The sequence below is a fragment of the Ctenopharyngodon idella genome, chromosome 13, assembly GCF_019924925.1.
Source record: "Ctenopharyngodon idella isolate HZGC_01 chromosome 13, HZGC01, whole genome shotgun sequence".
Lineage (NCBI taxonomy): Eukaryota > Metazoa > Chordata > Actinopteri > Cypriniformes > Xenocyprididae > Ctenopharyngodon > Ctenopharyngodon idella.
This window is the reverse complement of record NC_067232.1, coordinates 1,759,718-1,775,666: the sequence shown is the minus strand read 5'-3', so window position 1 is coordinate 1,775,666 and position 15,949 is coordinate 1,759,718. Positions and strand designations below refer to the sequence as shown.

The 15,949-nt window shown below is 36.0% G+C and overlaps 1 protein-coding gene and 1 long non-coding RNA gene across 20 annotated transcripts in view; both read right to left on the bottom strand.

The window, feature by feature from the left end:
* Positions 1–1,670: 1,670 nt before the first annotated feature.
* Positions 1,671–4,986, bottom strand: LOC127525368 (uncharacterized). Of its 2 annotated transcripts, none has more exons than XR_007933313.1 (2): positions 4,555–4,986; positions 1,671–4,263 (listed from the first exon to the last, which is right to left on the bottom strand). It is a non-coding gene; the product is annotated as an uncharacterized LOC127525368 (long non-coding RNA). The 2 variants fall into 2 exon arrangements; XR_007933312.1 differs by having other exon boundaries at positions 1,671–4,174.
* Positions 4,987–7,556: 2,570 nt separating this feature from the next.
* Positions 7,557–15,949, bottom strand: part of LOC127524832 (E3 ubiquitin-protein ligase NEDD4-like) — an 83,462-nt gene continuing 75,069 nt past the window's right edge. For all 18 annotated transcript variants that reach the window (XM_051916801.1, XM_051916802.1, XM_051916804.1 and 15 more), the window contains 10 exons: positions 15,378–15,499; positions 15,121–15,191; positions 14,551–14,646; positions 14,350–14,423; positions 14,202–14,262; positions 14,007–14,066; positions 12,924–13,031; positions 10,928–11,024; positions 10,129–10,201; positions 7,557–9,423 (listed from right to left, as the gene is read on the bottom strand). In XM_051916801.1, coding sequence (XP_051772761.1) covers positions 9,321–9,423; positions 10,129–10,201; positions 10,928–11,024; positions 12,924–13,031; positions 14,007–14,066; positions 14,202–14,262; positions 14,350–14,423; positions 14,551–14,646; positions 15,121–15,191; positions 15,378–15,499 — 865 coding nt within the window. In that variant the 3' untranslated portion in view covers positions 7,557–9,320. The remainder of the gene's footprint in view (positions 9,424–10,128; positions 10,202–10,927; positions 11,025–12,923; positions 13,032–14,006; positions 14,067–14,201; positions 14,263–14,349; positions 14,424–14,550; positions 14,647–15,120; positions 15,192–15,377; positions 15,500–15,949) is intronic.

Here is a 15,949-nt window from a genome sequence, read left to right as displayed (position 1 = left end):
CACTTGTAGCCAATCAGCAGTAAGCGGTGTATACATATAGGGGGGAGGTGCCTATAGCTGCGTTTCCACCGCAGGAACTTTCCCCGGGAACTAGGAACTTTGGGGTGGTACTCAGTGTTCTTCGACCACAGGAACCAGGGTCTAAATGAAGTTCCAGGTAAAAAATTCCCCTCTAAAAGTATCTGCTCGTGAGGTAGTGCTTTCGGAACTTTCGGGGGTGGGAACATGCTGATTGGTTGAGTTCACACAGTATTTTGATTGGTTGACACCACGCAGCATTTTATTTCAACCATCGTTTTTTTAAAGTCTGTTGCTGTGCATGCAGTAAGAATTGTTTGCTATTTGAATCAACAATGGAGTTTAAAAAATACGACCAATGGACTGACGATGAGGTTCAGGCTTTATTAAGCTTATATGAGGAGGACAAAATCCAGCGGAAACTGGAAAGTCTGGAAAGTCGCGCGCAGTCCTATGTCACTGGACTATCTTCACGGTACTTTTAGACCGCTGTGGAAATGCAGCTAGCAATAGGTCCCGCAAGTTCCTGGGACAAATTGTTCTGGGTAATTTGTGTGGAAACGCAGCTTATGTTGCACTTTGTGTTTGTGAATTTGGGGGCGGAGCTATCAAGATAGGGGTGTGATCCGTTTGGGTAGGGGTGTGTTTGTTTTGGTGATTTCAAATATCAACAGCGTTTCTCAGAAATCGCTTACTGCACCTTTAAGTATGTGCAATTATTGCATAGACGGAGCAAAAACATAAAAAGTGTATATGCATAGTTCAGTTGAAACCTTGCCCTCTTTGGCTTGCTGTTAATGCGGTTAAACTGAATGTACGAAGCTTAAATAAATAACAACACTTAAATAAGAATGCGCTGTTTATTTTTCAATCAGTTACGGGCAATTCACACAAAGTCTTACGGGTTTGGAATGACATGAGGGTCAGTAAATGATGACAGAATTTTCACTTTGGGGTGAACTAACCCTTTAAATAGATATTTACCTTATGAGTGAGATGAATGTACAACATGGTAAAAATTGTTAACGTAACTGCTAGAATTGAATGTAGGAAGCTGCTCATTTTCAATGTTAAAATTTACAAAGTAAAAATGCAAGTAAAAACATGTATTTCATTTACTGTTTAGTATTTAGTTTTACTTTATCTATTCTGTTTGTCTCTGGGAAGGTAGTATAAGGTGGTGAATATGATCCTATGGAAAAGTTTGTACACTTGCCCTAGTAAACAGCTGTTGATTTGCCTCAGTAAGAATGACAATCCTCCCACCTTCACGTTTCCATCATCCTTTGAAAGTCAAATGACTTGTTGCCTCAGTACTATATATAAACACCCACGTTTGAAGCAACATATTTGTCCTGTTAATGTTAATGAACCGCACAAATGAATCACCTGAAATTAAAAACTGTGATGCTAGCTACTCTATGCAAATCTAGATAGTCTTATATTTAAGTATTAGTGGTCTTAGTGAATGTGAATTGAAGGTCCATAGGTTATAAGATTCTTGGTTTGACTGAACCACAGTCTTGTTGTATTAGCTTTAAATGGGCTTTTCTGAATGATATATTGTAAAATAATAAATATAATTTTTCTTTTTTGAGTACGTGCTTGATTTTAATCATATCATGAGTTACAAATAACACTTGACCCATTAAAACACTTCAAATCTTTGTAGATTTTATTGTCATGAAGATACCACGCTAATACCAAATACAATACGAAGGAAGCGTCACATGACATGCATACTGAACTTATTAACATATCTAATAACAGCAACTGGGTCAGTAGGAACATATGGCAGACATGATCTATTACATCTATTTTCGGCAGATGCCAATTTATCAACCTTACCCAAACTCATACGTATTCATTTAACGACACAAAGGTGTTTCATATTCCCACAATAGAATCCCACAGCCTGTGACATCATCTGTTTCTCTGCTTGCTGATTGGCTGAGGAGGTCGTGAGGTCTCACCGTGGCTATTTAGTGTGATAATGGCGTTTGACAACACAGGATACAAACACCATTGTCACACTCCACAGCTCAGGAGGACAACAAACAGACGGGAGAGAAAATGAATGGTGATTCAATCACTAGTTTAGTCTTAAAACATTTATTATGAACATCGTAGGTTTATAGCCTTGTGTTTGCGAATTCCAGAAGTTGTTTTGTTACCTGTGACAGGTAAACACTATATACTATGGTTAAAAAAAAAAAAAAAAAAAGACCGCTGATGCAGTATTTTTTTTGTAAACGCTCATAATATTGAGTTCGTCTTCTTACGTTTCTAGTTTCAGAGAGTTGTAATCTCATCTGAACCCTCAAAAAACCTCTGAACAGTTACTTGCACTTAAATGAACAAGGCCAGGGTAGGTCAGCCCCTTTTCCCTCTTCTCTTTCAGTCAGCTGCCGGTTCACAGTCTGATCATGTGCAAATGTTATCGATTATCGTCTTCTGTTTACATGTCGGTCAGTGGAGCGGACGGTGATGGGAACAGTGCAGATGGTCTCTTTTAAGCTATCGTTTGTGCCCTAGATTCCTCATTTTTTTTTGTGAATTTTCTTAAAAAATTTATGTTGTAACAAAAAGTAGCCTAATCTAAACCACACCTTCAGAATTTAAAGTTCTGCTAACGGTTCCATTGCCATTCCCATATTTTAATATGGGATATTAAAATGTCATGTGCAATAATGCATCATGAAGTCTGTAAATAATTTGCAGCACAAAAAGTAGGCTACACTTACGTTCAAATGCTTGAGGCCAGGAAGATGTTTTGAAAGTGTATTATGCTCATAAAGGCTGCATTTACATGATCAAAATACAATAAAACTGTAATAAAATTTTGAATAACTGTTGTCTATATATTTAAAATGAAATGTATTCCTGTGAAGCAAAGCTGAATTGTCAGCATCATTACTCCAGTCTTCAGTGTCACATGATCCTTCAGAAATCATTCTAATATGCTGATTTGCTGCTCAAGAAAACTGGTTGAAAACCATTGTGCTGCTTAATATTTTAGTGGAAACCCTGATGCATTTTTTTTTTTAGGATTATTTGATGAATAGAAAGTTCGGAAGAACAGCACTTATAACATTTTTTTGGGGTTATTCTAATTAAAACTAAACCCATATATATGAAAAAAATATTTCTTGAAATAAAATAAACTTTAACTTGAAAAAAAAAACAACTTTAATATTTTAAATATATAATTTTCAAACATTAAAAAAAAAAAATCATAATCTGAATATTTTATTTCTGCTAGATGACAAGCCTATCTTGGTGTACTAAATTAACTAAAACTGAAATAAAAATTCATAAAAACTATGTAGATATTAAAAAAACAAACATAAAAACAAATACAACAAAATGAGTAAAATTCTAACTAAAATTGAAATGAAAAAGTCATAAAAGTATAATTGTATCTCAGTGATAGTAAAGGTTGTTATTTTAGTGTCGCATCAGTTTCATGCCACCTTGCTGAGCAAAAGTATTAATTTCTTTAAAAAAAAAATGTTTTAATCCATTAAGAGGTCAGTGGATTGAAAATGGTTGGAAATGTCTCTTCTTGAACTCTGTTATGTGTTTAAAACTACTGACCGACACTTGATAATTATGCTGGATCTCCATCGTTCTTTTACAAAGATTTAGTTTTATGTAAATCTTAGTCAAAACATTAAGTTTAGTCACTTCTGGTGTGTGAATACTCGTTGGGCCTTTAGTTTGCATTTCACAAAACATTCTTCTGTAAATTGTAAAAAGCAACCATTTTGTTTATAAATTTCCTACTGAAAAAATGATGCAGCCTTAAATATTACTATACATAAGCTCAAATTATGATTTTTTTTTTTTTTTTCTTGGATAAATCCATTCTCAGAGTTTCTGTGGACAAGTTGACTTACCACAGACCCTGTTTTGTAAAGATGGCTGATCCACATGTTCCTCCATGCTGTTGGAATAGTAAGAACACTGAAAAAGAAACTCTTCAGAAAACACAAACACTATGTCACTATGTATAATACATTCACACACTGTCATATCCTCACATAGTCTCTTCCAGGGTCCCGCTGTCGGCAAGAAAACGAGAAACAAGTCCAGTCTCTGAACAAAGTTTGCCATGACTGGTCATTCTGCTCTCCTTTAACCTCCATATATGTACCTAGAGGGGGTTTAGTCAAACAGTTTTGTGATAAGCTTAGAGAAGTATTGATCCGCAGTGACGTGGGGACGAGGTCACTAACCCAAAACCTGCAAGTGATTATGAAAAAAAAAACATGTTTCTAGTAAGCGTTCTCAATAAAATGCACCGGCAAAATTTCAGACATCTGTAACCATGAGAACAATCATGCGATATAAAGTGGTGAGACAACCTGAAATGTTTTGATAGGCTCTTTGAATCACTGATTAAAAAATATGATAATATGCCTGTTCTTGATTTTGTCAAAGCCCAAATGTTTCAGCAGGTGCAAAAGAAAGATCATACTGACACTACAGGACAGTATTTATTTCATTCAAATCCACAAAACATAAGCGTCTTACCTAATTTCCAAGAAGTGTTGACAAACATAGTGAAGCAGTCAGGCCTGCCGCAGTGTTTCAATAACTGAAGCTCATTCTCTGAATAGGTAGGTGTAGGTGAGTTTGGAGTTGGACTTGTTTGTGATTGCTGAAAGAGAGCACTTGATAAAGTGTACAGGACAGCAAGCCGCTTTTATTTGCTTGTCCTTGGATCTGATAGCTGCCTGATTGCATGTGTGAATGAACTGAGTTTCCTTCACCGCTTAGAGCCTCATGCCATGTGTACAGCCGTGATGCTGAGCAACATTAATGGAGAAATGACCATAAATGAGTTGACACTAAGTAAATCAACTGTCTGGAAAAACAAATGTGCAAGTTTTTGAAATGCCAGCATATAAAAATATAATGCTTAATGATCATTTTGTATTGTGAATAATATAAGCATGATTAACATGTTAAATAATATGCAATTACTAATATAACAAATTTATGTTAAATATTTTACAGAATTATTTTCAAAGTTTTCATAATTATGTTGTCAGGTCCAAAAAAAAAAAAAATTACTGAGTAAAATTAACACTTTTATTCAGTAAGGATGCATTAATTTGATTAAAAAAGACATTTATAATGTTTTTCAAAGAATTTCTTTTTCTTTTCTTTTTTTGTCATCAAAAACTCCCCAAGAATGTCAAAATGTCCACAAAAATTAAGCAGCACAATTATCAACATTGATAAGAAATGTTCCAAATCAACACCAAATCAGTATATCAGAATGATTTCTGAAGGATCATGTGACACTGAAGACTAAATTAAGCTTTGTCATCGCAGAAATAAATGTAATTTTAAAACATTTATATGAAGAACAGTTCTTTTAAATTCTAATAATTTTTGACAAAATGCAGCCTTGGAAAACATGACACAAAAAATCTTACCAACCCCAAACTTTTGAACAGTAGTGTGTGTAAATTACTAATGTAAGTATGTATGTATTTCATAAATTATGTAAGCTTGTAATGTTTAAGCACAGAAGTAGAAAATCGGAGAAGTCAAAACAGCCTTGAACTAGATTAAAAAGACTGAATGGCTGCCAGATTTTACCCGGTTAGCTGTGCCTGCAGGTTTGAAACAGGTCAAATCAACAGAACATGTAACATTGCATATCTGTAAAAAAAAGAAAAAAAAAAAAAAAAAACCCACAATCAAGCTTTCTCTTCGACTTCAGACAATCCAGTAAATGACAAAGCTCAGTTTCTCTCAACCGCTCAACCTTCATCTTAAAATGAAATCTAGAATAGACATGAAGGGAATTTACAAGCCACATTGCAGCTACAGAAGTAGAAATATCATGAGTAAGTTTTCAACATTTACCTTGAAATCAATAGGAAGAAATACTACAGAGCCCCTAAAGGGACATGGTGATGGAAAAAATATGAGATGCGAAGATCTCAATGCGTTTGTGTTCACTCGCAAAACATCTGGGTTCCCCGAGAAACTTTGCATTTGCTCACAAATTTCTCGGGGGAATGCAAAAGTTTTGTGAGGGAATGCCAGTGTTTTGCGAGCGAATCCAAAGTTTCTCGGAGAAATGCAAAAGTTTCTCAGGGGAATGCAAAAGTTTTGCGAGGGAATGCAAATGTTTTGAGAGCAAACGCAACGTTTTTCACGAGAACGCAAAAGTCTCTCCACGGAACGCAAAGCTTCTCAGGGGAATGCAAAAGTTCTGCAAGCAAATGCAATGTTTCTCGAGGGAACAAAAACTTACTGTGACGGAACGCAAATGTTTTACGAGAGAACACAATGTTTCTCAGGGGAACACAAAAGTTTTGCGCGGGAACGTAAGTTTCTTGGGGGAACGCAAACGTTTCTCGACGGAACCCAAAGTTTCCCGGGGGAGAACGCAAAAGTTTCTCGACGGAACCCAAAGTTTCTCAGGGAACGCAAAAGTTTCTCTGCAGAAAGTAACGTTTCTCGGGGGAACGCAAAAGTTTCTCGGCGGAAAGCAAAGTTTCTCGGGGGAACGCAAAAGTTTCTCGGCAGAAAGCAAAGTTTCTTGGCAGAGAGCAAAGTTTCTCGGGGGAACACAAAGTTTCTCAGGGAACGCAAAAGTTTCTCGACAGAACCCAAAGTTTCTCAGGGAACGCAAAAGTTTCTCTGCAGAAAGTAACGTTTCTCGGGGGAACGCAAAAGTTTCTCGGCAGAACCCAAAGTTTCTCAGGGAACGCAAAAGTTTCTCTGCAGAAACCTGAGTTTCTCGAGGGAATGCAAAAGTTTCTCGGCAGAAACCTGAGTTTCTCGAGGGAATGCAAAAGTTTCTCGGCAGAAAGCAAAGTTTCTTGGCAGAAAGCAAAGTTTCTCGGGGGAACACAAAGTTTCTCAGGGAACGCAAAAGTTTCTCGGCAGAACCCAAAGTTTCTCAGGGAATGCAAAAGTTTCTCAGCAGAAAGCAGAGTTTCTCGGGGGAACGCAAAAGTTTTTCGGCAGAAAGCAAAGTTTCTCGGGGGAATGCAAAGTTTCTTGGGGAACGCAAAAGTTTCTTGGCAGAAAGCAAAGTTTCTCGGGGGAACCCAAAGTTTCTCGGGGGAACACAAAGTTTCTCGGCGGAACCCAAAGTTTCTCAGGGAATGCAAAATTTCTCGGCAGAAAGCAGAGTTTCTTGGGGGAACGCAAAAGTTTTTCCGCAGAAAGCAGAGTTTCTTCATAGTAATACAATGATCATGTTGATCGTGGACGCAAAACCATTGACATAATTTTTCTTCCCATCTATTTTTTTTTCCCATCACCATGTCCCTTTAGGGGCCCCATAGAATCCAAACATATTTGACACACACACAAAAAATTAATTCTTATTTTAGCCATATTTCCTATCATTTAAGTGTTTATGGCATCTCCCCCCTTAAGCCTAGTCCCAGACTAAAATGCATGTTTGAGCTGGTTTAACTGAAAGCAGCTTGTACTAACATATCTTAAAATATGTCTGTTTTGAGACTTTTTGGATAAAACAGTAATACGACAACACATCTAAATTCCATTTATCAGTTTATTTTGAACGAAGTTATACGAATCGCAAGGTCTCATGGTGAGCAGGAACCAGACAGTAAATGTTCCTCATCAATAAAAAAAAGAACTGCCCCTATAAAAGAGGAAGGGTAATTTATAACAACAACAATAATCATAATGTTATCACAAACCTACAGAGCCACAGCGGCCCGAAAAGTGTGAGTGGGGAGGCGTACAGAAAAAAAGACTGGAAAAGAAAATAGAAAAATTCTGAAGTCTTACTCCAGGTGGAGCTTGCTCCTACAGAGCTGATCCAGACGTCGACTCTTCCAGTTTCACACTGAAGAGTCAGTCTGACTCCAGATCAGCTGTAGGGAGGAGCTGTGATCTGATATGTTAGCAGCAGGCCGATTATAAACAATAGATATTGCACCAAGTAACTGAGTGCTTTTAAAAGAAAATAATAGATAATCACATTCAAGTTCACAAAAAAAACAGGTGACATGACCCTAGTGTGTGATCAATAAAGTGCCCTTATAGGTACAGTGGTGTTAGAAGGAACAAGATAGAAAGAAATAAAGACAGAAAGAAAGTTTACGTCCTGAAAGTCTACGAGACTTGCAGTGTTGAATCACAGCGCTTTTAAGATAGCTACACTCTGTGTCGCTCTTTAATACTTCCAACAGATTTAACACATACAGTAAAAGAGTCCAACCGCATCTTTCAAAAAAACTCATTTACAGCATTATGAACAGGTATAATCATAATTAAGATAAGAACAATACTTATTACAATTGAAGAAAACCCTCTCCGACAAACTCATTTACATGTCCAATGCATGACTTTTTCGATCTTTGCTCTCAACCAAGAAGGAGAATAGCTTTATAATTACTACGTAATCATATTGAAACACAAGATACATGTTCATGCCAGTTTTCATAGCAATACAATAATCATGTTGATCATGTTTGTTTGTTTTTTTCCCTTTTTTTTTTTATTATTTTTTTTTTTTACCCATGATGATATGGATATTGAATTGAATATAGCCAGGCCATTGATGCATTTTCAATAACATTGTTTAAAATAGTAAACCACATTGTTGGTACAAATATCTGTTTACTCAGTAAGAATGACAACAGTATCATAATAACAGCGATAATAATTAACTATTAAAAACAATTATCAACATCCCGTTGCTTCTTGGCATTGCAAAAGAAGATAAAAAAATAATCCTCGACGAAGGAAGGGGAAACTTGGCGTACTTTGCGGGATAAGGGAGGATGAGGATGCGCCCTTCATCCTGGCTGTGATTCCTAAGGTAATCTGGTGTTAGTAAGACCTGATAAGAGAGTTCATTGTTGCCTCTTCGCGGAACTTATATTATGTTAATGTGAAAATGGGATTGGTTGTGTTTTTATGCTGTATCAAGGCCACGCCCACTCTGAGGCCACACCCACTGAGGCCTTCAAATACTGAAGTTTTGATTACTGTCAATATAAAAGTTGCCATGGCCTCAGAGCTGGATTTAAAAATAAAAAGTGTTGGGAGAGAACATGATTTGTGGGATACTGCAGGGCTGTTTGGCATCAAAACGCATTCACAGCCAATGTCATTCCAGCTAGACAGATACATGCATATACTGTGTTGACATCACACACCTGCGACCGCTGGGTTCTGGCTGTACAATGGCAACTCGAGAGTGTGTATATGTGAGTATAGATGTGTGCGTGTTGTACATGTCTTTGCTCGTCGGTTGCATTAGGAGACCGTGTGTATATAAAGGGATTTCTTTAGTCAACGCCTTCGAAGCCTTGGGCGTTCTCCACCGCCATCAGAAGCTTCTCTCGCAGGTCTTCAAACGACTCGTATGTCGGGAGGTCCAGACGATTAAAGCTGAGTGGGAAGAAAATGTAACAGTCAAAGAAATTATTGGAATGCAAACATTTTACTTGATCTGCACATAGTATATGTTCATCAAATACTTTCACTTTAAATCTACTAAATCCCAGTGTCGTTCAGAAATACCAGTTCGTTGGCAGAAACCACTAAACGCCGCTTCCCTTTGTCAGCAATAGCCTCTAAGTCCACAGAAGAACCAATTGGAAGACATGAATCGAATCATATGATTTCAAGATGAATGGCGGTGTGCGTATGAGCCGGCTTTCAATCGGCGAGTTATCATCATGTTTTGTCCATCGTTATAGTGGCAATGACAGGATTTCGCAAGTAAACAACAGTGTTCCTTTTGCTGCTGTAAAACTAACAGAAACTGACATTTTACTATGTCTTGTTGTCCACAGAGTTGGACTTAGCTGGTTTTACAGCAAAAAAGTGTCACATTTGTAAAATACCCAATGAACTGACTAAAGTGACATTTTTGAAAATAAGGCATTTCAGTAACTGACTAATAACCTTTTCATTGACATTAAAGTGAAATTACTGAACCTAAACATAGAAGCCTGGTAAAAAAAAAAAAATAATTTTTTAAAATCATTTAAAAGAAAACATGTCAGACGGGTTTAGAGGTTTTTGCATCTGAACTCTTCATATATTGATGTGTTTGAGTTAATAAAGTGCTCAAATCCCTCTAGGTCTTACCAGGTGTGAGCACGAGGGAGCTTGTCAGGCGTCCCCCACTGCTCGATAGTAAACAACTGCGGCCCATTGGAACCTGTGAAAGATCACATGACTTGTCAAGGACCAATCAGGAAAGGAGCCATTCTATAGGTCTCAAAGGGGAATGCTAAGATCTAAAAAAAAAACAGATGAAGCTGCTACAAACATCTTCTTACATATACATATATATATATATATATATATATATATATGTTTAACATCTTAAATCATCAAGAGAAATGATACAATACTACTGCAACACCAGTGACATTTTCTGAAAAATTAAACATTCATACCTGTACAAAATAGTACATATATGTATGTTAATCCCAATTCCCCATAATACATTGGAAATATTATATTACATTACATATCAAGTCAATTTTATAGCACTTATAATACACATTTCAAAGCTGAAACATACATGCATTTACAAAGCAGTACATATATAGTTTAATCCCAATTTACCATAATATACTGGTAATATTATATAAGTCAATTCAAACTTATTTTTATAGCACTTTTCATAATACACATTTCAAAGCTGCTGAAAGAAAGTCATACAGTTATGTCTGTAATGTCTTAAAAATTAACAGAGTCGTTTTATAGCCGGGTGATATAACGATATATAAAAATGGTATAAATTATCCTCTGAATGCTGATCTAGCTATATTGCATTATGTTGTATTAATATTATATAATTTATTAGTTAAATTTTTAACTTTATATAATATTATATTATATTATATTATATTATATGGCACTGTAGAGCTTCATTTACCGTAGAGTTCAGCAAAGCCGTTCATTGGCACTCTGGATGTTCCAGTGACAAACTGCAAAAGTCTGATCCGCTTTTCGGCATCCATTAACAACACAGCCTGAGAAGAGATAAAGAGAGACACAGTTAATACCAATAACATTTATGTGTTTATGCTAAAGGCAATGAAAACTTTTTCCAGGGAATGTGTTCTTGAAACAACCGCGTAGGGGAACCAGTAACCAGTGTTGAATTTTCAAGGTCATTTTCTCAAAATAAGTCTCCTCATTATTCCATTTCAAATAAGCATCATTGCATTGTGCATAAAAACTGACCCAATGCATTAGAATATGTAAAAAAAAATAAATAAAAATTAATATCACCCCAAAATGTTTTATATCTAAATGTATCAAAAAAAAAAAAAAATCTGTAAATTTTTATTTTTTTATTTATGTTTTGCCTTTTTGCCATATTTTTTTTATAGCAACAGTTGTGAGGAGATATGAATTTACGGGAAGAAAAGCAGGGATAAGGATCGAAAAATGCTACAAACTAGACTCGAACCTGCACTGTGGCTCAACATGTCGGAGCCAGGGGTCAAAGTTTGGTCAGTACAGTAAGCCCCTGCTGATAGATGCCATAACTACACCATTCTGTGGCATAAAAGCATCTTTCTCCATCAACTGTCATTCAAAAATTTGTTTGCCAGCTGAGCAACTGCAACTGAAATAAACTGAAATAACAGATATTTAGAAAGTATGTAGAAAGTCTGGCTCCAGACTGCTGATAAGAAGTTCCTAATGCGCTCCGTGACTCTTTCATCAGAGTAAACACTCGATGAGCCTCACATCAAACAGACTTTGATCGGTAACTGCCCCCAGTGTACTTGGCATAGGGTCAGACACACTCTTGTGCATACAAAAGTTGACACTTGACTTAATTTGTTTCTCGTGATATTTGAAACCTTTTGATCAAAAGGACTGTTTAAATGCATTCAAATATGTATATTTAAATATGCATTCATGCCAAAATACAAATTTCTTTACAAAAGTAACATTTTATTTTTATGCATTAGTTTGAGCAGCCAACAAGTGTGCTTTAATACTGATTAAAAAGCAACCCAGGATGTACCTCATTACATTAAAGGTAAACCATGTCACTTTTTTTGTTCATAATTAGTCAATACATCATCAATCCTTCTTCCAACGCATGTTTTTGTCTTACCCTGATTCACAATGGTAAACCTATTATAAGTGTTTATATAATTTTAGACCTGTTAGGATTGTTTTCACGAGAAATTGCGCACATACGTCACTGGCCCGCGTGTGTCTCGTCAAATCTGTAAATAGAGAAAAGTTGCTCTACTTTAATGCGTGTAAGGTGTGAGAGTGGAATAGGTTAGTTGTCACAAGGAACGAGAAAGGTTGACATGGAGCACACTAAATCTCCAACCTCCAGGGAATCCCTCATTTTAAACCGCTTAACAGAGAAGAGTCTCTGGTAAAAAGAGAATAAATGTAACAGAGCTCGTAATAAAACAAGAATCAACATTAGCTTGGCTTTTCGGCGAAAACTGAGGGATTTCAAATGTTGTAAAAGCAACACGGAGATGGTGTTTTTATTACTCAACAGCTGAGTAAGATATTTTATTGAAAAGATAAACTGTCATATATAACTCTCTAACACAGTTCATTGTAAATCATTATCTATTGTGAAGGGTCATATTCATCCGCACAGCCACAGAGCCGAAGCACAACCAAAACAATGTTCTTCCGCAAAATGCATGCAGTTTTGTCTTTCAACCGCTAGAGGGCCAAAAGTTATATTGTGAATCTCTAACATAAAATATAAGATTGTTTTGACTTGTTAACCATTTTTCCAGTGACTTTCAGTGACTTTTTTCATAGTTCAGATGACTTTTACAATTGTTATAAATGTGGAGAATAGTAATAATAACGAATTAGTAGGTGCATCCAAACTTATGATGCACACACAAAACAGACTATGTGCTTCTACATACCTTCCAGAACCACTGGATCACAGGGTGATTAGGACAGTAGCCATTCTTATAAACGGTGTGCTGCCTCCAATCATTGACATCCACATCTCCCAGACCACACATCAGCAGCTGGAGACAGAGAATATAGCACAATAAACAAACTAACACACAGCAACCAACATCTTCACACTCATCATCCTCCTGATCAGAGCTACTGAACTTCAGAAAGCATATATATGAATTTACATAAACAAAATTTGCAAATTTTTTTGAAAGAAGTCTCTTACGCTCACCAAGGCTGTATTTACTTGATCAAAAATAAGTATAACAGTATAAAAATAAAAATAAGTATTTACAACATAACAGTATTTATTTGAAACAAATCATTTGTAACCTTATGTTTTTACTGTGACTTGATCGATGTAATGTGTCCTTGCTGAATATAAGTATTAATAAAAAAAAAAAAATGGTAACACTTTATTTTAAGGTGAAGTAGTTACACGGTACTACATGTACTTTCAATAGTAATAACAGTAAATTATGCATAATTTAAAGTAATTAACGCTAAACCAAACCCTAATCCTAAATGCTAAAGTAAGTACATGTATTTAATTAATATTACTCAGTACTTACTTGAGTAAGTACAATGTAACGTGTAACAAAAAAAAAAAAAAAGAATGGTAGTATATATATACATATAAGAAATAACATTATTCATAAATTATAAATCAGGCATTAGTACAAAAACATCTTTAAAATCATGCAGAGGATACGCTGCGGTAATAAAGTGGCAGAACCTCTAATGGATGCCACATTTATACCATGGTATATACTGCAATGCCTCTCTTTATTAGTTTATTCTTATTTGCCACAATGACGGGCATACTGTAAGTGTAGCTTTCCCCCACTATGCAAACAACAGTCTGGACATGAACGCATTATCCCGTGCTCATGTGAGAAGAGACGATTCATTCAACAAAACAAGCATTTTTTGGCACTTTTATGAGGTGTGCATGTATAATTCTATGAAAGTCTTCGACATGGAGGATGCAGTCTCCATGACAACGGAAGACACTGAGAAACGGGTATGTGGGATGTTGTTACCTCCAGTTCATTTTCGTCAAAAATCTTTATCAAGTCGATTGGAATGAGCTCGGTGAATCCCTGTGAAACATGATCAAAAATTGCATGTCATTATAGCATGCTGGCATTAGGAATAATCTAACTTCTGCTACCACCTAGTGGCATTAGTTAGAATTTCAGATAACGTTTGATCGTGTGAAGAATTTGATCACGTACTTCCAAAAAGGCGTTCATCTGTTTCTGCACCCTGTTCACAAACCGCCACTGAATCACCAGGCTGTGCAGAGCCAAAAAAAATAAAAGACATTGTTAGTATACGATGCCATATGTAAGATTTTACATAAATAGCAAAACAGAAACTCACTCTATGTATTCTTTTTTGTTGTCATTGGTTACAACCATGTCTGATCCGCTTGGCTTCAAATCCACCTGATATGTCTATAAATATATATATATATATATATATACAAAACATGAACAAAAAAATATTACAATTACATATATGACTAAAATGAAATGAAATCTATAATAAACACAGACATTTAGAAACATTGTGGTGTGTTACCTGTCCAAAGTTGTCCTCATCAATGCAGAACCGCAAATCCAGTTCTGTGGGGTCGTTTTCCAGAATCCACTTTAGAGAGTTGTAGTATTCACTGTCCTACATGTTGTGCATGAACATAAAACATAAGTATATAGATACATTATTAACTTATTGTAAACAACGCCTCTAAACAACATTTGATAACACAGTAATAACTATTGTGCATAATTACATGCAACTAACCCTAAATCAAACCCTAATCCTAATCTTATAGTAAGTACATGTAATATTACTCCACACTTTTTTTACTTTAGTGTCTTTGTTACACGTTACATGTAGTTACTATAGTAATAACAGTAAATTATGTATAATTACAAGCAACTAACCCTAAACCAAACCTAATCTAATCCTAACCCTATAGTAAGTACATGCAGACAATTAATATTACTCAGTACTTAAATGCATAATTACATTGTTACGAGGACACCTTGTGTATCCCAACATTTCAATGAGAAATCAGTTTTATGAAGTTTTTGCATTGTGCTGCTATGGGTTATCCCTTAAAAATGGTCTATGTGTGTGTTAACGCACCACTGACTCCATATCATTCAGTGTGATCTGTTTGCCCAGCATCATTTTATAGAACGGTCGAATAAAGAAACCTGAAAAACAAACAAGAACAACACATTTCTGTTTTTAACAGGGGAAAGAAACTACAAATCAAATCAAACCAAACCCCAAAACAAAAGCTAATTACATGATAATTATCAAAAGTGAACAATAAAATGAAAGAAAATGTCACATGAAAAAGCTTCTCATTGGCTCTTGAAGGTCCCCAACTTACGTACCATCCAACAGCTTGCCGTGATACACAGCCATGCCAGCCACCCGACCGATGAACTTGAAGTATGAGAGGTGATCCTCATTACAGAGGCCAGAGTTTGGATTGATCTGAAGGGTGTAGTTATCTCTGCAGACAGACAGATGGGAGATTTTAAATGAATGAATTATGATGCCAGCTCTGCTGTGTGTTCTAATGAGTGTCAGTGGGAGAGATCTAACAAGATAACAGACCAGCTCTGTAATACAGTAATTGCTTTATGTCTTTCAGAACAACAGTACAGTACAGACAAACAGATTAACAGATAGATAGACAGACAGACAAGACAGACAGATAGATATAGATAGTCAGACAGACAGATAGACAGACAGACAGACAGACAGACAGACAGACAGACAGACAGACAGACAGACAGACAGACAGACAGATAGATAGATAGATAGATAGATAGATAGATAGATAGATAGATAGATAGACAGACAGACAGACAGACAGACAGATGGACGGATAGACAGATGGACAGATAGACAGTCAGACAGACAGACAGATAGATAGTCAGATGGATAGATAGAAAGATAG